The sequence below is a fragment of the Serinus canaria genome, chromosome Z, assembly GCF_022539315.1.
Source record: "Serinus canaria isolate serCan28SL12 chromosome Z, serCan2020, whole genome shotgun sequence".
NCBI classification, from domain to species: Eukaryota; Metazoa; Chordata; class Aves; order Passeriformes; family Fringillidae; genus Serinus; species Serinus canaria.
The window spans coordinates 24,748,078-24,772,087 of NC_066343.1; the positions used below are offsets into that span (position 1 = coordinate 24,748,078).

The 24,010-nt window shown below is 37.6% G+C and overlaps 2 protein-coding genes across 2 annotated transcripts in view; one reads left to right on the top strand and one right to left on the bottom strand.

Moving 5' to 3' along the window:
- SHOC1 (shortage in chiasmata 1) overlaps window positions 1–14,234 on the top strand; it is a 49,838-nt gene extending 35,604 nt beyond the window's left edge. The window contains exons 18-26 of the mRNA XM_050987173.1: window positions 304–373; window positions 960–1,144; window positions 1,641–1,749; window positions 5,462–5,555; window positions 6,592–6,723; window positions 8,114–8,263; window positions 9,374–9,542; window positions 9,762–10,331; window positions 12,721–14,234. Coding sequence (XP_050843130.1) covers window positions 304–373; window positions 960–1,144; window positions 1,641–1,749; window positions 5,462–5,555; window positions 6,592–6,723; window positions 8,114–8,263; window positions 9,374–9,542; window positions 9,762–10,331; window positions 12,721–12,821 — 1,580 coding nt within the window. The 3' untranslated portion in view covers window positions 12,822–14,234. The remainder of the gene's footprint in view (window positions 1–303; window positions 374–959; window positions 1,145–1,640; window positions 1,750–5,461; window positions 5,556–6,591; window positions 6,724–8,113; window positions 8,264–9,373; window positions 9,543–9,761; window positions 10,332–12,720) is intronic.
- Window positions 14,235–16,640: 2,406 nt separating this feature from the next.
- On the bottom strand, window positions 16,641–22,804 carry GNG10 (G protein subunit gamma 10). Its single transcript, XM_030237243.2, has 3 exons — window positions 22,623–22,804; window positions 19,218–19,349; window positions 16,641–17,549 (listed from the first exon to the last, which is right to left on the bottom strand). Exons 1-2 carry the CDS (start codon window positions 22,701–22,703, stop codon window positions 19,224–19,226), a joined length of 207 nt encoding a protein of 68 aa, XP_030093103.1. The 5' UTR covers window positions 22,704–22,804; the 3' UTR covers window positions 16,641–17,549; window positions 19,218–19,223.
- Window positions 22,805–24,010: the final 1,206 nt, after the last annotated feature.

Here is a 24,010-nt window from a genome sequence, read left to right on the forward strand (position 1 = left end):
AAAATGTTCTTTCTTTTGTATTACTCTTTAATTTTTCATTTTAAGGTAATAGGATTGTGGTTTGTGAGACATTAAACTTGTATGTATTACTTTTTCCTTGGGTTCTGAGAATGAAATTTCTAAATCATTGCATCCAACAGTACAGTGCAGAAATTGTATAGAACTTCAGCAAGATAGACTACGTCATACCTAAAATTTTAATAACCTCTGTTTTGCTACTTTGCTGCTGACTGTTGTGTGTTGATTAATAGTCATAGAGGCTTATTTATTTCATCAACTGTTTAATTTTTTTTTTTTAAGCAGGTTTGAAAGCTGTGGATTTGAATTCTGAGAAAAAAGGAAGCCCTTTAAGTTGCAAAGAGATCATAAACAAGTAAGTTAAAATCTTGATTCATGAGAACAAATTCTTTAGTCGAGACTAAGGTCAGTGAAACTTGGGTTACTTTAGTTCCTTTCCATGGGTCTTTCCAGTCTGGAGTAAAGTTTTCATGGTAGAATTAGTTTAATAGCAGTAGTTTTCACCAGATTCATTTTTAGAGTTGGCAGTTTTGTCCACTCTAGAAAAATACGTAGTGAGGCCTAGAGGAACTTTAGGAACAAACAATTGCATATTCTTTATATGTTGTTTTGCCTGTTTAGAAAAAGATAAATATGTAGAGAAACATTATTTTTGCTTGTTATAGAAAAAGATGGTGAAAGGGCATAACAGAAGAAATTACAAATTATGACATTTCTGAATATATGATATTTTAGGCAGATAATTGTAGGAGGAAGAATACAGCTTTTGATTTTTAATTTAACTTTTAAAGGAGTTGGAACCTTAGCCAGGAGGGGTAAATATGTTTTTGTAAACAGGCTTTAGGAATTAGAATTTGTCAAAGTAAAACTGAGTTTATTTTGTTCTGAGGGTATTTCTACCTGCATTTATTTTTATTCATATTTTGTTGGGGTTTTTTAAGTCTTAGTAGATATTCCTGCATTATTGTACATAATCAGCAAATTGGAGCTGACTTCCCTTGGACACACTTCTCACTAGTAATGGAATACGATTATTCTGAAAATTCTGGCTGGAAAAATCTGTGCAAAAATCTGAATGTTACTTACATGACTTTTAAAACCACCCTTCCTGAAACAATACAAATGGGTAAGTGCTGTCCAGAATTGTAATAAGCAGTTAGACTGACATATGAAAAGAAAACATTTTCTGTTCCATAAAATGCTACATTCTTATGCCTGTGGAAGAGAATGAGTAAAACATTATGAGGGTTAAAGCTCAACAAACAGAGTTAGGTTATCTATGCAGCAAGAAGGTGTTTTCATTTGAGTGTGAGCCTAGTTTTGGTCAGGATGTAGGAGTACATGCGGGTCTATAAGAGACTTGTGCCAAGTTCATAACTTGTTTACAGCTTCTGCAAGCTGTATCCACCCTTCCTCATTCTAGGGGAATGCTGCAGATCTAAAAAACTCTGAATTTAAGCGTAATTTCAAAAAGATTCAATTGAATTTCATTTGGGGGGAAAAAAGGGTGGAGTGGAAGTATTTTATTAAATATTAATTAAAGGTGCATTTTTGAATGTCCATTTGATGTATCTGTAGTTTTTTGCTTATTAAACTATTATCTTACATACAAAATGTTTCAGGGAATCATGGTGGTTCCTTTATTCTGGAAGTACAGATTCCATATGTATTTCTGACGACTGAAGGTCTTCTTAATATGCCAGATATTCTTCAGCTTTTGAATCCAAGTGAGTGAAAAGAAGGGCTTCTGTGGGCTATTTTCAGATTTTCAGCACATGTGTGTTATTCTACTCTATCATGTATTAGTCATCTACTTGGCTATCACATACATTTCTGCAATTACACTAATATCTCTTTCAGAGACAAGAATATAGTTTTTTCTGTTCAAGTTGATAACTTAGTTGATAACTACACACATGCCAAGCAGAATGGAATTGGCCAATTTTTTACATTGAAGCTGGTATTTTTAAATCAGAACAACTTTTCAAATTGTCTACTTTTCTATGAAAATCATGATGCTCGTAAACTTTTCTTTTCTTTAGTGCTTCTTGGTCCTTGGAAAACTTTGTATTTAATTCTTCATAAAAGTTGCTTTGGGATTTTTCTGTTTTTGTTGTTCTTATCCACTGAAGCTATGCTAAATACTCAAACTGAATGATAGTAAAACATCTTATTTTCTGGTGCATCACAGTGTTTAGGAGAGGCTAAGTTTAAAACAAAAGCTAATTTATTAATAAAATTAATATCCACTATTCACCTAATTTTTAGTACTCTGTAACCTATAGGAATACTTCTCGGGTTGTAAATCATTGTGCTTCATAATTCTCTTGAATTTTGTTCTCACCATAATAAATACTTGGTAACGCTACCTTATATCTCATGAAGGGAAAGTAAAAAAAAAGAACAAATGAAAGAAACAAAGAAACACTGAAACAAAGAAATAGGGAGCAGAGCAGCAATACCTCTCAAACATAGTGACAGAGATACGGCTAGTTGATTTCACCATGTTGCGGGACAGACATGCCAGTTTTAATCCTGGCTATATCTTTGAGTCAGCTGTGGAGCCATTTTTGGTCTGTGTCTAATTACAATTCAGCAGGGGAAAAAAATATATGTCTTTGACATTTAAAATTTGAACACATAATCTGATATGCTTTTAAACTCTGACTTCAAGTTCTCTGTTCAGCCTGGCCTTAGGGAACAATGTTTTGTTACTTTTTCTCTAGCTTCTTTCACTACTGGTGAGGGAGTTAAATAGGTGAGCAAGGAGCTGTATGATTTCAGATAAGGGAAGAGTTTACTTTTTAAAATGTCTGAATACACTGTCCATACAAGTTTCTAGAGGACATACTGGCAGATTCAGGTTTAGGTCTCTTGTGTTTCCTAGTAAAACACAACAGGAGCCTTTGCTGCTGGCAGTTCTAAGTCACTCAGAAATTTTAGGATCATACCAATGGCAATCAGGCAGTTTGGTTTGCTTTGTGCTGCACAATCAGGAAAGGAGAAAAGAAATGCAGTATGTAAAGTTAGAAGAAGTTTCTAATGTCTATCTTAGTTTCTGCATTGCCTCTATTTTTTTGTAAACTCAAAGCCTGGATGTCAAGGTCATACTTAATGCAGTTAGCAATATAATTTAATTACTGCTACATTGATAGGTATTGTTCTAGTGTGTCTTGAAGTGAACTGAGTATTTGAGAAAGATCAAGACTATATAAGTTTAAAAACTGTATTAAAGAGTGTCTCTTATTCATTTCCTTTAAGAAAATAGTATTATTTTTCTTGTCTGAGTTTTAATGAGTAATTTTACTTTTTCAGGTACAGCATTACCTTTGTTGAAAGAAGCAGCAGTTACTCCTTAAGGCTCTTTGGAAGTACTGATCGATATGTTGTGCTGACAGTAGATGAATGCACTGCTATCTTTCTGCAGGTACAAAATGAAATTACTGTGTCCAAGTTCTGTTATGTGTTTAGTCATTTCTAGGCCATATCTTCAGACTTCTGACACATCTTTTCTTCCCCATAATCATATTTAATTCATGCATTGTTTCACATCATAAATTATTAACCCTAAAAGTCTGTGCCAGTTTTACTAGTTTAAAATGTTCTCAGTTTCTTCACTTGAGTAACATTTGACCTGTGGTTTGATTATACAAAATGTAGTTAAAGGATGCATACTTCAAAAGAGGGTTGTATAAAGAAATTTTGTGGCAACCAATTATATGTATTTGTGGCTCTATTCTCTTACTAGTGTGCATATTAATTCCTTCAATTTCAGATGGTTATCTGAATTAATCTGTTGAATAATTTGTCCTAGTTTTAATAAAAAATAATAGTTTAGGCAATAACATACTACTTATGTTCTGGTATGCAACAAGACAGATTACAGATAGAACTGTTTCTGAAAGATAGATACATAATAAAATAATTAATTAGTATTATAAGTACAGTGTAGAAATTCTTACAAGCTGCTGCAATTAGTGATGTTTTACTTTATATAGTTAGTGTAGGTATGATATGATTTGTACTGGCCAATTAAGTACTTTGGAAGCTTATAACAATATTTGACATTATAAAAGTTGACAAAAAATCTTGAGAACAGCCTAAAAAGGTATTGACACTGTTTCTTTTAGAGGAAGGAAGAAGAGGCATAAAGCTTTGAGTAAGCCTTTTGAAGTTCAAAGAAATAAAAGTTGGGAATACAAACTAATTCTCCCAACTCCTATATGTGTCCTTAATGCTTACATTATTTAGCTGTATTTATGTTTGATCTAGTTTCTGCATATTATATTGATACTCATTAAAAGCCTGGGGCAGCCATGGTAATGTATTTATTTAGTTTTTACTCTTTATTTAAATTCCATGGTAGAGTGTCGAAGAGCTAAATTATGAGGACTCCTGTGACACTGTAATATCAAAGCTGATGGCATTATCACTCCAATATATGTGCTGTTGGATTATTTTCTATTCCAGAGAAAGACTGAGTTTAGAGTAAGTTACTAAATTCTTTTGTTATCTTGGGTTTTTTAAAACAAACTTGTCACTAATGAAAGCTACTTATTAAAACAAGTTTAAACTCATTTATCTTTGAACTTCTCTGTCGGAATACATTTCTCTTAGAACAATACAAATACTGTAAGCTCATATTTCTAGTGTGCTTTGGATGTTTCACTTAGTTACAATGTTGTCATGCTCCTACTGAAAAACTCAGTGAAAATGTAAAAATAATAGAGATCACTGGAGACCACCAAATGCTTTGAAAAGTTGTTTTTTATTTGTGAGACTATTTTCAATCTTACACAAATGATAAAAAATTGGTTGTTATAAAATAGCAGAGTTTGAGGCAGCCAATATTAACATGAGGTATATTTCAAATCAGCAGGTCCAGAAATTTCACAGCTCCAAAGATATGAAATATTGGAATTATTCCTACATCTGTTTGAAGTAAATTAACCTCTACAAATGCATGGTTATGAATTACTGTGTTAATACCGTTGTATATTATTTGCAACAGGGAAACATTCTTCAAGTGTTTTTTCAGTGCATCAGTAGTTCTCCTTTTGCTATGGAAGCACACCTTCTGTTGACATAGTTCATAAACATTAATTTATTACTTCTTTTGAGATTTTTTTTCTATAAGCAAGTGGTAATTTCCTCTCTGTTTTCCTCCAGTGTCTCCAGTTACTGACCTCGATCCAGACCTTTGCTGCAGACTAGACTTGCTTTTCTGTAGACTGACTCTGTTTTCTTTCCTTACAGTCCATCCTTCAGCAGTCAGTCCCTTAATGTATTCTAGTTTTCTTTCCACAGATATTAATGTTCAAACTGTATTGGTATTCTGAATTCTAGGAAATTAAACAGATATTTTTGAGGACATAGAACAAATGGTTTGAGATTATTACATGTGCATATTAAATATTAATGATCCAGTGGAACTGTTTTACAGGTACAGTCTCAAGGGAAATACTCTGCTTAACCTTGTCTTAATTTATGCCACTCTAATTGAACTTGCACAGAAGTCAGAAGACTTTGAAGTGAAGGTAACGTTTTTCTGTATCAATCTTCATTATATGCTATTTCTAAAAAGCTCAATCAAGTATGCCTTCTACATCAAAAACAGAAAATAGCTCAAAATTACTCAAATAGGAGGTCTTAATTCAGTGCTGCTAAAGTCAGTGAAAAGACTGTGTTGATTGCAATACAAGTTTAATCAGAATCAAATAGCAGTTGAAATATTTTCATAATTAGGAGTCAAAAAATGTGATCATGCCTTTAATAAATTATTAGAATATATATTAATCTTGCTTATGTCTTAATTTGAAGTTTCAGATCAATATTTTGTTGCTTATGTGACAGAAGGAAAAAAGATAAAATTTGCTGTTGGCTAGTGTGCTTTTTTAATGTGACAAGATAGGTTAACTTATTTCTTTAAAAATCAGGAAATCTAGAATCTAGAAAATCTGTTTTAGTATCCAGAATAATCATCATTAAAAGATGGGGCAGAAATTTCATTCAGCTTACTAAATTGTTGGTAACTTAACTTTTTGAACAAAGTGATATCTTTTTAAGCACTTTTTTTCACTTATTTGCAGCCAATGTTGAGTGCTGATTTTATGAAGTCATTATTATTTTCATATTAAAATTTGTATAAAATTTACCTGATTAATGAAAGTTATGAGGATGAAGGGAAGATTAGGCTTTTTTCATTTAACGTACTCACCAGTGTATGGAAATTATAGCTTCAAAGTGTTACACAGCTTCTTAAACTGTAGTAGGCATCTCACAATTCCCTGTTTTGTTAGGAACTCATGTTATGCCCAGAAACTTGATCACATACAAAAGACCTGTAGGATAAATCAGTTAATTTCACCTACATAGCATCTGCATAAATAAGGAGTGTGATTTGCAGCCAGGTCAAAGGTTGGAGTTTTTCTGCATGATAAGCATGGATCAGGTTTAATTACTCAGCTGACTCTTGTGTTCAGGGTGACCTTTAGTTTACATGGCAATGTCTGGAGCAAATGAAGACACTCCTTAGAGCAAGTTTTAACCAAGAATATTATGTATCACTTTTAGGTAGTTCTTACTCCGGGAATTGAAGAGACAGCACTGGTAATTCGTCAGATTGCTGACAACATTTTGATGGCATCTAATATCAGTCCTCATGAGTGGCTGGACAAATCCTGGCTTTCTGTCTTGCCATCTGAGGTTTGCTTCTCTTCCCATGAACTGACAGTTTTCTTCCTGTTTCTAAGATTCATAAAGATTTGGGCTTTTTTGTTGTAGTTCTCTAAAAATATGTTATTAAAATAATCATTTTTTATTTATATATATATATATATATATATATATATATATGCAGATATATATATACAAGCATACAAGCATATTTCTAGTATGTATGCGAAGAGATATATAGAGATAGATAGATAGATAGAGAGAGTGAGAGAGAGAGAGAGATAGATAGATAGATAGATAGATAGATAGATAGATAGATAGATAGATAGATAGATAGATATTTCCATCATCTTTGTCAGCACAATTAGATGCAACTTGGATTTTCCCTGTGCTTTCGCAATTAACCTGTAGGGAGGTTTATCTACCACATCTACTTGCCAATTTGTGCAGTTCGACGGTTCTAGGCACTAGGTTTAAAAAACTACCCAAATTGTAAAAGAAAAAGATACAGTGGCTCACTTGGGCAGGAGGCCAGATTCAGTAGTGCTGATCCATTACTTAAGTCAATGGCATTGCTTGCTGACTCCCTTCAGTAACAGATGGTAAGTACTTGTTTAACTCATATTCCAGTAAATGCTGGAACAGGCCTATCAAGCCCCATCAAATATATCCTTTAACTTGTATAGTAAGGTTCTCAAATGAAATGTATGGATTTGTTCATTTTATGTGACAGCTTTGAACTCTTTTAAAGCTGAGATTGTTTTTAGCTTTTGCAAAATTCAAAGGCATTATAAAGCAGGTATTGGCATGGCCTTTCAAGAGGGAGGTATTGGATTGCAGGTTTTCAAATTTAGGGATTAAGGATACTGGTAAAAAATGTGGAGGAGTCATTGTGTCTGTTAAAGATATTTGATCTTGGCAGTGTTTTATGAAAGTCAGGAGCAGGAAGCTGACACTGATAACAAGCTACTCTCAACTTGCTGCCATGTTCGTGACATTCATCCTCCCCCTGACAACTCCTGCTTTTGCCGCCTGTTTCATTGTCATTAGCAAATACAGCTTTTGTAAAACAGAACCAGTTTTGTCTGTTTATGTTGATCTAGGTAATTCACTTTAAAATGGAGAATTAATAGTACATCTGGTCATGCATTTTAAAATCAAGTTTAAGTTATTCAATGATTTTAACCTTTAGAAAATAAACATTTTTAGACTTGCTTTTTGATATGCAGAACTTACTCTTTTTCAGAAATGATACTAAAAAAATGACTTTTTATTGGACTATAAAAGTGCACTCTTTGAAAGCTGTCTTTCTATGGTACACTCTAGGCCTTATTCAATAAGATGTGACTTTGTAGAACAGGAAAAAAAAAGATAGAAAATTTGTCAGATCTCATTCTAACAAAATAATTTCTATTTTCAGCCAGAGAAATGCCTGCTTACTTTTCCATGTATCAATCCTTTGGTTGCTCAGTTTATGTTAAAGAAGGGATCTTCATTGAACAGGTTATTTCTTGCAAGCTTTGATCAACTCCAAGAACTTCTGCCACAGGCTCCAAAAAAAGTTTTAAAGGTTGGTGAAAATTATTTTATGTACTATACCAATTTTTTTGCTCTGTTGTAATATGTGGTTGTTTTGTTGAGGTTCTTTTTAATCTGCTGCTACCTGTACATTTGCTGGTGTTATTTAAAAATTAATTACAGGTTTTAGCATATCATTCATATCCCAAATGTTGAGTCTACTGATTCTCAGCAGATTTTGTCAAGTCACCATTTCATTTGTGGGAAGATAATGAGAGCATTTCCTTAACTGGAAAAATACTCATTAGATCAACTTCCTCCTTGAGCTTCACAGTATTGAGAAGTGTATCAGCATGCAAGGTTTTGTGTATTTCTAATGTCAAAGATGTTTTCCAGTTAAGTATTTCCAGGGCTTCCATCCCTACTTCCTTCCTTCCTGCCTGCCTCCCTCCCTCCCTATAATGAAGCCACCACTTAGCATTCATAGCACTAAGTGCTTGAGAGAACCCTGGAGATGAAGAATTGTGTGCTCGTACTGTTCCTACTTTGGGGTCAAGTCTGGCAAAGTTATAGACTGAATGTAGTCGTCTAATTCAATGAAAAATACACATATTTTATCATTCAAGAAAATGGCTGAGGACACCATTTATTTGAGGTGAAGCATTCCATTAAGGTGAAGGAGCAAGTAAACAGGTATTTGGGCACTGGATGTGAAATTGCGCATACTATTGTTTTAACTGTAAATGTGTAAAGCCATCTTTATTGACAGAAAAAGCTCAGTTAAGTTCCTCTGTGATGCATGAGACGTGCCAATCCATTGCAGACATTGCTTCCTACAGTCTTGGAGTAATGAAGGAAAATAAATTGTATTGTTAAAATATTGCTTCTCCTGTGTTTCAAGACAGAGACTATTACTTAATCTGTTCATAGACATAAGACAGGTACATTGTGTAGTATACATGCCTCTCCTGCTTTGGTAAGTCTTTTTTTTTGGTTAAATTTTTTCCTTTTTTTGGTTAAATTTTTCCTTTTTTTTTTGGTAAATAAAAATTTATGGATCTCAGAATCTTAACCATTGATTTTACTTTTCATACTTGGCAATGTAGACCAAGTAGTGATATACCATCAACATTCCTAACAAATACTTTCTTCATCATTTCAGCATTTCAGTGACATGGTATCTTCATACAGCCTGAATACTGCCGCTCTAGAAAAAACAGTGAAAGTTGCATCACACCCAGAAAACCAGAATAATGTCAACACATTGTATCTTGATAATAAACAGAATTGTCAGATTTTAGAGCTGCTTGATAAGGCACAAAACAGCACAGGTAATACCTTGAATTACTAGGAAAGTGTGTTTCCTTTGAAACCAAGTGAAAAATCTAAATGTATTAGAATCTTTATCTTCTAATCATGGTAAGGTCAGTTACTTTAATGAGACAGACTGCAGTCACAATGCTGAATGACATCTTGGTTTTCTGTAAAATGTAAAAAATAAGCTAATTTTTCATTCTCCATACAAAATGGTTCAAATTTTTCTCTACCAGGAACATCTCATTTGAATTCTGAAGGCCTAATTCCTCCACTGAATCATCCTAAGGGTTTTTTAAAGTCTGATCTCCCAAGTTGTATGCAAAAGAAAGCATGCTCATCAGATGTGATCACAAGGAGAAAGCTGGATTTCTTTGCTCTATCAAAGGACTATGAAGATTTTACTCATCTAGAAGCTAAAAATTCTCTCCATGTTCAAAGACAGCCTTTCAGAATGCATGATCGCTCTGATCTTTCTTCCAAAGACTCTGAAAAAGAGGATTTCTTTGCAGCTTTCAGTGACTGTGCACCTCAGGAGAGGTATAAGAGTTTTCTAGACGAATTTAGAGACACAACATTTAAAAGCCCAGAAATTCAGATTGACCAGCCCCTGTGGAATGATTCTTCATCCACAGTCCAATGTAATTCATTTGCTCATGATTGTTTTCTCTCTAATTTCTTTGATGATATGGATGAGCTTCAAAATCTGAATTTTAGCCAAATAGGTGAAATAATAGGTAAAACACCTAAAAGAAAGAGAAAACAAAGGCCTCCATTATTATGGACAAAAGAAAAAATTCAAACAGGTAGGTCCAAAGTAAGCTGAAGATTTTGCTGAAATTCTTTTTGTTACTCAACTGCAAAGTTGAAAGGAGTATCTGTAAGACTATATTTTACCTTTTATTTAAATAGTTGTTAAATCAAATTCAGCCTGACAATTGCATGCTCCCTTTGCTAAAACTTACTTGCATATGTATCTCTTTTGTAATTAAAGGTTCCTTACAGATTTTGTTTTGAGCATAAAAATGTTTTGGGGTATTTAAAAAAAAAAAAAAAAAGCCAAGCCAAATGAACTAGAATTGTATTGCTGCCATTATTTTTCCCTTGTAAATATTGAAAAGCGTAGTTCTTCAATAGTATAAGATTCAGCTTCTTTTCTTTCTGACAGTGCCTAAAACATAGATAATGATCATGCCAGAATTAATTTAAAAGTTATGGGAAGTATTATTTTGTAAACATAGATTTAGACAAAATATTGTATTTTCTCCATAGGAAAAAAAGGAGATTCAGAAAATCCCGAGAGTGAAATTCAGATTCTAATAATGGCTATATTTTGCTGTTGGCACTAATGGAGTAAAATGGCACACTAAAAATCTTTTGAGTTTGTTCCATAAACTTCTTGGAATATTTTTTAACTAGTACCTCCAGGGGTAAACTCTCCACTTGAAGTCATTCCAAAGCTTATATTTTCAAAGAGATGGTATGATGTGTACTTCAAAATTTTGTCTATCCTGAAAGTATGTTCAGTCCTTATACAAAATAATAGGCTTCTTTTTTTTTTGTACTTTTCTTATCCCTGGTTTACTCCATCAAATATAGTAAGCTTGAAATATTTTTTTAATAAACCATAATATGTATCCATGGTGTCTTGCAATTAAGACAGTCCCTGTCAGACTACCTATTGCTGGATCATTTATTGTAGTATTTTTTTTTAAATTCTTCTATTTCCCTGCAAGTAAGGTGCCACATTTTTTTTTTAAAAAATCCAAGTTTAAATTTGTTTTTAAAAAGTGCCTAACACCTAGTACAGATGACTTAATTTATGATTTGTCTGTTAGTGGCTGTCATTAGATCTCTTGGTGGTACAAGGTCAGCACAGCATTAAAATGCTTTCAGATCAGACTCATTCATGAAAACCTAAGTAACTAATTTAAATCACTCTTTCATTACTGCTTAGGGTAATTATGGAGGTAAAGATAGAAAAAGTTAATTAGATATAGTAAACTTCTTTTAATTTTCAGCCAGTGTAAATTTAAATGTTCATACAGAAACTCTGAACAGAGCTTTTGCTCTCTGGAATTAAAATTCAGACCTGCAGTATTGCTGAGTAGGTAGCAAATATTCCAGTAACCTGTAACTGGCACTAATAGCATAAAATTCTACAATATATTTCTGTAGAACTCAGGGTAGATTCTCCTGGTTCCACATTTTACAGTGTTCTGAAAATACTGTCATCTCCAGCTGATAAGCTTTCTGCATTATTCTTGCCCATTAGGACAACAGTATGCTTGAATGTGAATCAAATCAAAATGAGGAAAAGTGATTTTTGGTTTAGATTTTGGAAGAACAGACTTGTTCTACTTTATAATTCTCTAACCAGGGGAAAAATAAATATATCGTATTGCATGCTAATGCAAACCCATCCTCCCCCCCAAAAAAATTTAAAAACCAATCAAACCAAAAAAAGCCCCAATCAACCAATCAAAAAAACCCCATAGCTTCACCTTAATACAATAAAAGCCTCTGAGAGCAAAAATTTAAGAAATATGTACAGAGTCAAGTTAGAAAGACACACTGAGAACAAATCCAAAGGATTTCTTCTGGTGTCAGATCAAACTCTCATTAAACCCCAGATAATTCATGACACCATGCCAAGCCAGTATTTCCACTGGAACAGATCAACTCCTTAGGTCAGTTTTAGCATTTTCTGACAATACTTTTTATAAAGACTAAATATAATTTCGTTACAGTAACTTGTTTTGAGTAAGCAACTGCTCAAATATGTTATTGTAAAAGCACTTGAATCTTAAGAATGTAAGTAGCTTTTTAAAACAACATAGAAACATGACTATGTCTGGTTAAAAATAACTAAATTTCAACAATTATAGAATAATTCTAAATTTATTATTAATGAAATAGAAATAAACAAATATTTTTGAAATATTGTGGTTGATTTATTTATTTTTGTATGTGGTCCTATATTCCTATTGCAGGACAAGATGCGTAAAACAGGCCAGTAGCAGTAAGATGGAGCAAATATTAATCTCTACACATTGTATTTTATGACAGCTGATACTTTTCTTAGGGAGCACAGCAGTTAAAGACAAAGTCTTCTACTGCTTCTGAGAAGCACACAGTTAAGTCTGCATACATGCTGTATTATCATGGTTTTTCTTTTTTCCACTTCTTTTTCAGATTCAGGATTTCCAGAAGGGGAGGAGTTAAAAAAAAGGAGATTGACATATGAAAGAGTCCCTGGAAGAAGAGATGGACAAACACGTCTTAAATTCTTTTGAGCAGGATTAGGATTTGCATATTACATACTTTTTTCTTTTTTCGTTCTTGAACTCTTTAAAGGGAACTAAATTAATTATTGTTAGTTTTTAGAAAGTAGTTAGGATTTGTAAATACTCACTAGCTCAGGATTCTTCTGTATGTTTTTAAAGTGTTGCTAAACAAACTAGTTTCTTGAAGCTGGATAATTACAGCTTCTCTGTTGTTGTGGGTGATATACAGCTACTTTACCACTCTTTATGTTAAAAAAAAAAAAAAAAAAAGAAAAAAGAAACAGATGCCAAGGCTCACTCTGTGTTTTCAAGGCATCTGTGTTTGATCCCTGAGTCTGCTGCTTTTCCAGAGTAAAGATGGGCTAAATCTGCCAGAATCTCAAGGCATCTCAAGGCTTCTCAAAGTCTTAGAGATTTCTTGCAATTACAGCTGTGACTTTTTGTAGCTGTCCCTTGAGCTCAATTCCACTTCTCCTCTTCTGACAGCTCCTTCAGGAACAATAAGTTTTCAATCATAGTCAGTCTAGGAAAAAGCTCTTTGTTTTATGAACAACATGTTAAGACTCTGTTGAAATTTAGCATTCTCACAGATGTTATTCAGGGGACTAAGCTGTGACCCTCACCCTTTGCATAACCTGCTGGAGGTCATTTGTTGGCATCCATGTTTTTCAGCCTTCTGCAGGGCATTGGCAAGTAGGGGGATGAAAGTTATCTGGGAGGCAGATCCAGATATAGGGTACAACTAGAAGGGGTGAAAGATTGAATTTTATAAAAAAATTAAAACAACTGTCTATCTCTGTTGTAATCTAAAGAACGGGCTAGAATAGTACCCAAACCCTCACTTTTCATCAAAAGATTTGGCAACAAACTGGAAATATGTGTGGGAGCAATGGTAGACAGTAATTCCATTCTGCCACAGGAATGCATAAATGATTTGCACTGGCATGCCAGAATATCTTTCTCTGTTCAGTGGCCTTCAGCTGAGGTTATTCAGGTTTCAAACTCACCAATCTGCTTAAGTTTGATGCACTAACAGAAATGGGGGGTGGGGGTGGAGGTAATAAAAGAAAAACCACCAAGTTTAAGGTTTATGTTTGCACTTAAATACTTACTTGACATAAAGCCTTCATTAAGCACATACTCACTATTTGAGTAAACGAAACCAGCACTTAAGGAAGAAAGATTTGGTCTCTTGGAGAAAACAGTTGTTTTTTGACTGAATTCTTAAAAGCTATGACTGCATTAACTGCAATTTTAGTTCACTGTAATATTCCTGAATTATTTGTACACTGATTGTTTGCAGGATTTGAGAAAATACCTTTCACAAGTGGTAACATAAAAAGATTTCTAGTAAAATTACAACAAGCCACTGTTTCCTAGAATAAGAGAAAGACTGAAATAAAAGTTGCAATTTGCTTACTATCCATGGCCCATTTTTGTGGTCACCTGACATAACTGTTTTACTTCTTTTGCATCATGGGTTATGTTCTTCAGAAGAACCTCCCAAAGAAACAGGAATCTGGGTTTTTTTAAGTACAGCTCTACAAAGCCTTAGTCACAGATGACCACAGTTTGAGAAAATTATAGCTGCTAGTGCCAAGCTATGTATTTATGTTCTCCTCTTCCACAGGCAAAGGTTGACACCAGAACTCCCATGTGAACAGCTGTGAAAGCATAGCATAGATAATCTGTAGATAGCTTTGAAAACAAAGACATATTGTGTACATTAAATAAAAAAATTCAAGTGGTGTCTGTGTTAAGTTTCCATTAGGTAGAAAAGATGTCAGTGTACAGTTAAATTACTGGTAATGTAGTGGAAAATAAGGGAAAGGGCTTGCAATGACTGTTGGTTTTTACAGATCTCGGTCTCTCAAAAATAGGGACACACTGACAAATTTATTAATTATGACATTCTTCCCGCTCCTTTTGTCTGTTTAATGTGGAATAAAATTACTGCTGAACTACAATAATGCACTTCCCCCACTCCCCCCTCCCCTCTACCCACCCTCACCCTGCCAAATTACCTATTACTATAATTAAGAAAGCAACTAATTCTTAGACAAAAAGGCACTGTACAAAAATCCAATCTCCAGTCTTACATAAACAAGTAGGGACACTCCACTCCTGGAACAAGTTTATAAACATTTTAGTCACCAGGCAGGAGGCAGCTGTAGATGGAGAAGAGCTGATTATTGCTTTCTCTTGAGCTACAAGTGGCTACTGGGGATATTTCTCCTCAGAGACACCTTCGGCTCGCAAGCAGTTACTATTAAGCACTCGAGATAGGCCCATGCAAAGCAGAACTCAGTTTATCTCTAGTAGAAAAGTCCAGATGATAGTGAAGAGGAAGAGAGTGTGTTCTGCCGGAGAGTTAAATCCAGAGTTTATTCCAAGGTATTACAGTTCCGAATCTCAGTACTGCTCCGAACAGACCCGGACCGCATGGCCCCAACGCCTTTTAAGCTCACAGGAAGGTTGGGGGGGGAGGACAGGTGAGCTACCAACCAGGTGGGAGGGGGAGGATCTCAGGGAACAGGGAACAATGACATCTGGACAGGCCAATGACCGCAGGCCTGAAGGGCATCTTTTGAACTTCTGCCAATCTCATGATGCCCTTCCTGAAATGTAGATCTTAATACAGTAATCCGGAACTGGGCAGGAGACAGGCAAGGAGGAAGTAGTCACAGCTGAGGGGAAGAACCTAGCTTTACACCACAACAGCTGATCAGCTGGGAGAGATGACAGTGAGTAAAGGGGGCTTGCGGCTCCTGTGAGGCACTGAGTGTACAGATGTGCGCACCCACTCAATCTTCTTTACCCTGGGTGTACTGTAGGACTTACTGCCATCAGATGGTATCTGCACAGCGGACAGCCCTCTTGGATAGTCTTTGATGAAGGAAGCTAAGATGCTGCACACAGTTGCTCACCTGCAGTTGCTCCAGATGCAAGAGACCAGATGGAGTTGGACAGGGCAACCAAGATACAACAGTGGTTGCCTGGCTGTCTAGCAGTGGTGGCTCTCTGCTGCACACTGTCATTTGGCCACTCCTTGCACCAGCTCAGCAGCCACTTCAAAACCCAAGCTCCAAGTGACATTGCTGAGCCTGAAAGCATACACAGCAGGGGTACTGGGGAGAGAAACAGGTGTGGAGGTGTGGAGATGAAGGGAGGTTTTATTGCAAGAGGGAAAAGAAATATGAAGGGCTTGCCTAGGAGGAAGTAGGCAGCAGCCAAATGCTGGCTGTCCAAAGGCTTTTGACTCATCAGTATCTTTGCCATTTTGGCCTCAAACCAAGCCTCTGATGTCCTCTGTGCAACAGTAACTTGGTTTTCTCTAGACTTCTGTACCTGGGTCCAGTACTAACAGAAAAACTGCCATACTTAAATGGCCTGCAGTGAAAGGAAGTCAGAGTGAAGAGAAGCTCTGAAGGAAGGATGCTCTCTTCTGCATTTAAAGCACAATACATACTGGCAGTATTACAGCTTTCATGTCTTTCTGCAGGACAGCAACACAAAAATACTTGACAAAGACTGAACTGCCTGGAGGACACTGTTGCACCATTACCATTCATGAACATTAAGTAGTCAGATTGCAGAGTTCTTCCTTACAGCTTCAAAATGTGTAAGTGAGCCTCATAACATTGTTAGTATTTACATGGTCAACAGATATGAATGGGATTTTTCTACTAATAAGATACAGTTTCTAAAAATCCAACAGCAACCATCTCTTCCCAAAAGAACAAAGAGCTTGAGGCCTTCACTCCCACTGCTAAATCCACGTATCCTCCTCTTTACAGTAGCTGTTCTTTGTTACAATTACACAATGAGTTCAAAGCCAAGAGGGATAGGATTTTAATTTCCAAACTTCTAAAAGATTAATACAAATGATAGGAAGTACACAAAATTAAAAACCTATTTAAAAAGATGTTCTTGTAAAAGTGCTCTATCAAAAAAGTGAAGGCAAATGACCAAGCACATCTTAGTAAATTCTGTGTATTGCAAACCATGACAACAATGCATGCAATTATCTTTGGGTGTTCACAGATTCTTAGTGTCTGTTTGGTAACTTTTTAAATACATCAAGAAAATTCCACCCCAGCAGTACTGATACAAAGTAGAAGAAGGCTTACAGATAAGAAGTATTGCAAGAAACATGCTTTAGGAATCAGGCCTCTGTTACATATTGTGTTCAGCAGTTACTAAAATGTGTCATTTATGCGCTGAGATGCGCTGCAAAAAAAAAACTAAAGTAGTTCCAGGTCTTGCTAATGGAAGCAAAATATCCCCTGAGGACATTACTTCAGCTCTAACAGCATTTATCTTTATACTTTAATTATTCACTTTTAGGTTGTTTTATTTGGGAAAAAAAATCCCCATGAATAGTTTTTGCTATTATTCTGGTGTTAAGGTTTATCAAGATCTGAGTAAGTAATTTGATTAAAAATTCACATGTTTTTCATTTCTAAAATGTAAACTTCTCAAGTAATATTTTTATAGTTAGCATAGTGTAGTAAAAGTGGTGATGATTATGAAAAAACATTTACCTTAAAAAACTTCAAGAACATTACTAAAAACCTCCAAGAATATTACTAAAATATAGTGGAATACAGATTCACAAGAACACACAAACATATATCTAGGATGCTGTTTTAGCCACATAAAGACAGAGATTTTCTTGTGAAGGAAAGGCAGTTGTTACTCATGTCATGCTTGAAGGCAATTCTCCAATGACCTTCCCTACAAGAAGAAAAAAAAAAGGCTTATTAAATGCCATTTTCTTATTCTGATAGATGTAATTTCTCTTAAAAATTAGTATATAAAAGTTCCTTTGCACTGAGAAAAACCAAATAACTTTCCTGTGCTGAATGTTGATATCCTCACAATATCATAAATTTTTTAACTGGCTTTTTTACTTTGCTCTGAATTTCTTATGATCCTAACTTAACACATGAATAATAAACTAAATATTTGTTCTACCAGCAAAAAGTACCAAATGACATCTTGGGCTGAGCAAGTTCTTCTGAGAAAATATTTTGTAATGTATCTGTATGATGTGATCACCTCAGAACATGTAGACACACACACACAGGCCCCCAGAAAACCAAAAGGTAGAAAGGCTGTTTAAATAACAGAAGAACATATGCAATGGTATTAAGAATCTTATCTTATTTGCATGAAGAATTACAGGTAGCACCCAAATTAAGAAAATCTGCTTCTGCTTCACCCTCTCTTAATTTTTCCAGAAGAGCATCTCATGTTCAGTTGTTTCCTTTCTTTAGGTTCAATTCTGTTTTGTTAAACCTATGTAGCAACAATCAAAGCCATGCTATTGATGAGGCAAAAGCTCAAGGCAGCAGCAAGGGGAAGATTTTATGAGTTCTAGCTTAAATTCTGCCCTTTGAGAAAACATCCATTTTTTCTTTAATAGCACTCTCATCAAAAGAACAGACTTCTGTGTGGTTTCTTCCTCTCTTTCTCTCTGTAGATTTTTCAGCTCCTTAGCAGGAACTATTTTTATTTTTTCTTTTAGGGAGGAGTAACCACTTCTGGATATCCTACTTCCACATTTGTGTGTCAAGCAAAAGAACTAGATTTTCCAAGTTATGCCCAAGACTACTAGCATGCATGTTCTTTATTTCTCCTGCTGCAATCACTGATAACCTTTGTGACAAATGGTAGAGGCCAGACTGGGAATCATGAAACTGGACCCCAAAGGTTTGCAAACATTGGACAGCCACCCACCCATCTACTCTGAAGGTGTTACAGGGGTACAGGCAATGCAGAGTTCAGGGAGTAGCTCATCCTTTAAATCTGTACTGAAAAAGGTTACAAAGGACATGACTACAGATTGCCTCAGCTCCTCTCTACTTCCACTGGTTTTGGTGCTGTACCAACAGTAAGAACAGGAAAAGCCTAAGGACAGACACAGCGAAATGAACTGCAATATGACATTAAAGACCTAAATGTATTTTAACATGATTCTTGCTTAAGCTGTGAGCTAGCCATCAGAACATATAAAATTGCCACAGCTTTGTCTTACTTCTCCAAGCTGGGTATGTGACTGTCTACTGTCTGGCTACATCAAACACAGTCATGTATATTAGACTATTTTAATTACTTTGGATGCTGCTAATGACCTTATTGCTGCACAAACACAGAAACACAACTATCCCAACAAAAAAACAGCTCATAACAAAAACACCTCTAGAAAGAGCTGTAGAAAAGAGACATGCTTCCAATGCACCACCTAAAAAACCCAGAAAATTATTTGCAGAGCCAGCAGAGAAATTATGAACATTCAAGCAAGAACTCAACACTTAAACAAGTATCACCACGTGTCTTTGTCTCTCCAAGGGCTTGAGTTTCAAATTAGAGTGGTTGTCATGGCATCTGTGACTGTATTACCTGATTTCAGAGCAGAGCACAGGATCGGGGTTCACGGAAGGGATTGCTCCCTGCAGGAACCCCAACAAGCAAGGCATCTTTGCAGGCATTTTGCATACAGTACTGCTGGAGTTCTGCAGCTGCCTGAGAGACCTGAAAAGGAAAAAAATCCAGAGAGGAAACTAATTCATTCACAAGCATCTATTAAGCATTTCCTCTTGAAGAGCTATTGTCAAACAGAGATGGAGTGCAGCCAAGTCACCTCTCAGATTCTAGAACATCAAGTAAATCAGCACAGAAGCACAATTTACAAAGCTCTCATGAAGCACACATAAAATACTACACCAGTGATAAGCCAAAAGAGTGTAGAGGACTGAGGTGCCAGTGTAATGCAATTTCTTCCCATTAAAATGCTCAGAGCCATGATGATTTTACAATCTTCTGTAGTGTTTGGAGGTTTATATTTGAACTCTTACATCCTCTGATAATTTATTTAAAGTATTTTCATTCCAAAGTTCTAAACAACACAGAAGTGAAAGCAAAAATATGAGGATGAAAAGCTTTTGAAGTCCAAATCGTTGTCTTCCCCCAGCAGTGAAGTCAGAACTTCAAATCCACTCTTTGGCCCCCTACAAGGAGAGTCCAGAGCTGCAGAAAAAGCCCAGGATCCCAGAAGCAAAATGTCCTTAGCACTAAACTTCCCTGCTCTCCTTGCGGATGGCAAGTCAGTCATGGGCCTACATTTTTGAAGGAAAACGTAGAGAAATTTCCAGTTTCCCAGACACACATTAGGAACAGCTGCAGGGAACTATCAAAACCTATGCTGTCCTATACATATTTTATAAAAGGAAATACTAAATATATTGATGGAACTGTAAGTTCCCCTCTGACCTCACCCCTGCCTTTGTTACAGGACTCCTGAAATACTGACATTTCTTCCTACACAACTCTGCAGTGTTGCCAAAACAATAAGCAGAAGGACCATCCACACTTTCCAGCCTCCTGTCTAAAGAAACCACCCCAGAGCACCAATGGAATTTTGGTTCTTGGCCATCCTATCTAACAGCATCTGGAAACACATGAGAAGTCTGGCCTAGCACACACTTTTGTTTGCTATTCTGCTGCTCTCCTGTTCACTGTCTTCCAATTCTTCTCCAGGCTCTCCTCCAGGACACTCATCCTAGTAACTGCCTGAATTTAGGCAGCAGCTCATGGCACTTCAGGGAGTTGTTATGAGAAGTTTTTTTTTCCCCCCTCAGTCTCCTTCTCTTGAGCAGAGTACAGGGAAAACCATCTACAGCAAGGATTCCTACTAAGCAGGCTTTGTCACTCCTTCCTTACCTGAGGAGAAGCCCTTTCTGGAGGCTACAGAGGTCTGCCCTGCCCAGTCCCTTGGACCCCCTGCAGCATTAGCACCCTTGCCTCAGCCACAGCACCTGCCTCTTGTGGTGCCTGACTGTGCACCAGGTGGCTCTCAGGCAGAGATCCCAACACTGGTCAGGCTAAAGCCAAGTGGAGCTTTTTCCTTTGAGAGTTAGCAGTGCCTACAGCATCTCCTGGCACTTTGCTGCCAAACCCTTCAACACAGACTGAGCTACGTATATCCTGGTATATTCTCAAAAGATACAAACCTACTCTTAGTCCTTCCTATGCCCCATAACATTATTCTTTTCTCCTGCTCACACAGAAAATTTCTGCAGTATTTCATCACGTGACAAACACGCTCCCTTCAGCTGCCTCTGCATGCAAGATGTGTATGGATACTTCTTCCTACTCAGTTTCCTCTTTCTGAAAATATTGTTCCTGTCTGCTTTTTTAGCCAGCAAGGTAAACAAAATCACCATTGGAACTTGGCAGTATGGAATGTATTTTTTAAAATCCTTTCATAACCAGCTTCCGACTGGAAACACATTGTCTATTCAAAGTAGCTGAAACAATGTTTTCTTCCATTTCAGTGCTTGCTAAAACTGAACTTTTAAACTTTAAAACTTTTGAACTTTAAAACTGAAGTTTTTATCAGCTGAATATATTTCACATTATTTTTGTACTGTATGTATAGAAACCCAGATGATACAATTTATATGACCCATGTGTCATTTCAAAGCCATGAACAGGCTCCTAGAACAGCAACCTCCAGAGAGATTGCTGTGCACAGTGCTGCAAGAAAGATGAGTCTAAGGTTCATCAAGGACAAACTTCCCCAGATTACAAGAGCAAACTCATAAAAAAATACGCAGCCTTGAGAAGTCCAGCTCCAGAATATGTTACTGCCACAAAGTAACACCTGCAAACTACAAACTATTTATTTTATAGCCACTCCTCACCCACAAAAAAGTAGTGGGTAGGAGTATATGAATATTTTGAGTTTATGACTCAAAATGAGCAGGAACAGAGATCCAGGCATCAACAATAACTGGTGGGAAACCATTTCAGTGTTTGGCAATACTTCTCTTGCCACAAGAGTCTACATTTCTACTCTGAAACATGTTGTTTTTCACATATTCCCACACCTTACTGTGGTGATAAGCACAGTAATCTTTAGTGAATCAAGCATCTGCTGATTCTGTTTTGTTACTAATATGTAGCAACAAAACCAAATTAATTTGAATGATATCCAAAAGCCAGAGTGGTTTCATCTCGCTACAAGCACTTCAAATTTTCATCAGCCCAGGTCAGGAGTAGTGGGAACAAGTATTTTGAATGATTTTTAAATCAATTAGCTAAGTTCCTGCAGCTCAATGTGTTGGCATTGTCGTCAGACTGAGGAAGCTAGTCTTTTGTGACTGGCCAGAGAAAAATGGCGAATGCAAGAAGAGAGAGGAGAAAAGTGCAGGATATAAATTAATTTGACCTCCATCACTTCACAGACTATGCTGGATTTTGTGCCTGGTGAAGAATCCCCCACATCTGCTGGAAACCAAGGGCTGTCTCGGTCAGGTCACCAAGCCTGAGGACCTGGCAGACGACAGGATCGTGCTGCCTTTGTCTGGAAATGTGCAAGCAGGAGAAGATTCATGCATGCGTAGCAAATCGCCTGCCTTCCCCAAGTGTGCCAGCGGGTACCACCCCGCAACGCCTCCCCCTGCAGATCCTGCCAGCGCTCCGAAGCAGGGGGGAGTCGGGCTGGCTCCGCTGCGAGGAACTACTGTCGGTTATCTTGTTTGCTGGTGCAGAACTAACGAGGAGCTGCTGTATTATTTATCACGGCTCCTTCCACCAGGGAACGGCACTCTCTCCATCTCTCCCGTCCGGCTGGGGCTCGAAGCCCGCCGGGCACAAGCACCCATCGCCCCTTTTCTTCCCCGGGCGGGCGGCGCCGACCAGTGCGGAGGGAAAGGCAGGAGCGGCTCCTCTCTTCCCCCCCGCCACGGGGGTCGCGGCACCCCGCGCCTCACCCGGTCCCGGGGGCCCCGTGCCCCGGCTCACCTTGATCCTCTCCACGGCCGCCTCCAGCTTCAGCTGCTCCACCAGCCGCTGCATGGTTGTCAGGCTGCCTCCCGACGACATAGCGACGCCGGGGACAAGACGGAGGGGATGAAACGGGCAGGCAGCGCGATTCCGGCGGGCTCGGCTCGGCCCCCTCCGCTCCTGGGAGGGGCCGGGGCCGCTCCGCCCGCAGCCCCCGCGGACCGCCCCGGCTCTCGGCCGGACCCCGGTGCTCGCTGCCGCCTGCAGCGCCTTACAGCGGCGCTCGGTGCGGGCTGGAGCTGCTTTGCTGGCCGGAAACCTGCTGTTACAGCACGGCCGAAAAAAATAAAAGGGAAGAAAAGGAAACAAAAAATAGAGTGGGAAGGGGGGAGGGAGGGGAGAAGAAAAAAAAGAGCGGGAAATGGGAGGGAAAACGGGGAGGAAGAATAAGAGGAAAAAAGAAAAGAGGAAAAGGAGGAAAAACGGGGGAAAGGAGAGAAAAAAAAAAGAGAAGAAAGGCAGAAAAGAAGTGGGGGAAAAACAGAGAGAAGAGAAGGAGAAAGGGAATCCACAGAGTCATAGAATAGTTTAGATCGCAAGGGAGTTTAAATACGGTGTAGTTCTAACCCCACTATTTTGGGCAAGGATGCCACCCACTACATCAGGTTGCTCAGAACCCTATCAAACTTGGTCTTGAACACTGACAAAGATGGAGTTCTAAACATGTCTTCTCCCACAGGCTGACGTGAGGTTCCAGCTGCCTGGCAGCTGTTGCCAGTGTTGCTGCATCTCCCCACCCAGAGATGTTCACCGTTTCAGCAGTGACCTCTCAGGTTTTGGCAGGGATTTAACAGCTGTTAGTTTGCTGGCTTGTTTGAAAGTTTTTGGAATTAAGCTTATTGCCTAAAATGTTTGCTCATTCAGACAGGATAAGACAGGATAACCAACATAAGACAGGATAACCAACATAAGACAGGATAACCAGGAGGTCAGGCCCAGCCAGAATGGGTTTCTGGAAGAGAGGTCCTGCCTGACCAACCAAATGTCCTTGTGTAGAAAGGTGACACAACTGGAGAATGAGAGAAAGGCTGTGGATGTTGTCTGTCTAGACTTCAGCAAAGCCTTTGACACCATCTCCCACAGCATTCTGGAGAAACTGTCAGCTCATGATGTTTATGAGTGAACTCTGCTGAGTAAGGACTGGCTGGATGGCTGGGGGCAGAAAGTTGTGGTGAATGGAGTTAAACTCAGCAGGCAGCTGGTCAGTAGTGGTGTTCTCCAGGGGTCAGTATTTGGGCCAGCCCTGTTTTATGTCTTCATCACCCACCTGCATGGATGAGAGAATGAAGTCCACATCCAGCAAGTTCACAGATGACACCAAGTTGGATAGGAGTGTTGACCTATAG

Excerpts from the sequence above, each read along its gene's own strand:
- GNG10 (XM_030237243.2), bottom strand. The coding sequence starts at position 22,703 with ATGTCGTCGGGAGGCAGCCTGACAACCATGCAGCGGCTGGTGGAGCAG. Across the intron at positions 19,350-22,622 it reads CGGCCGTGGAGAGGATCAAG|GTCTCTCAGGCAGCTGCAGA; the intron begins GTGAGCCGGGGC and ends TTTCCTTTTCAG.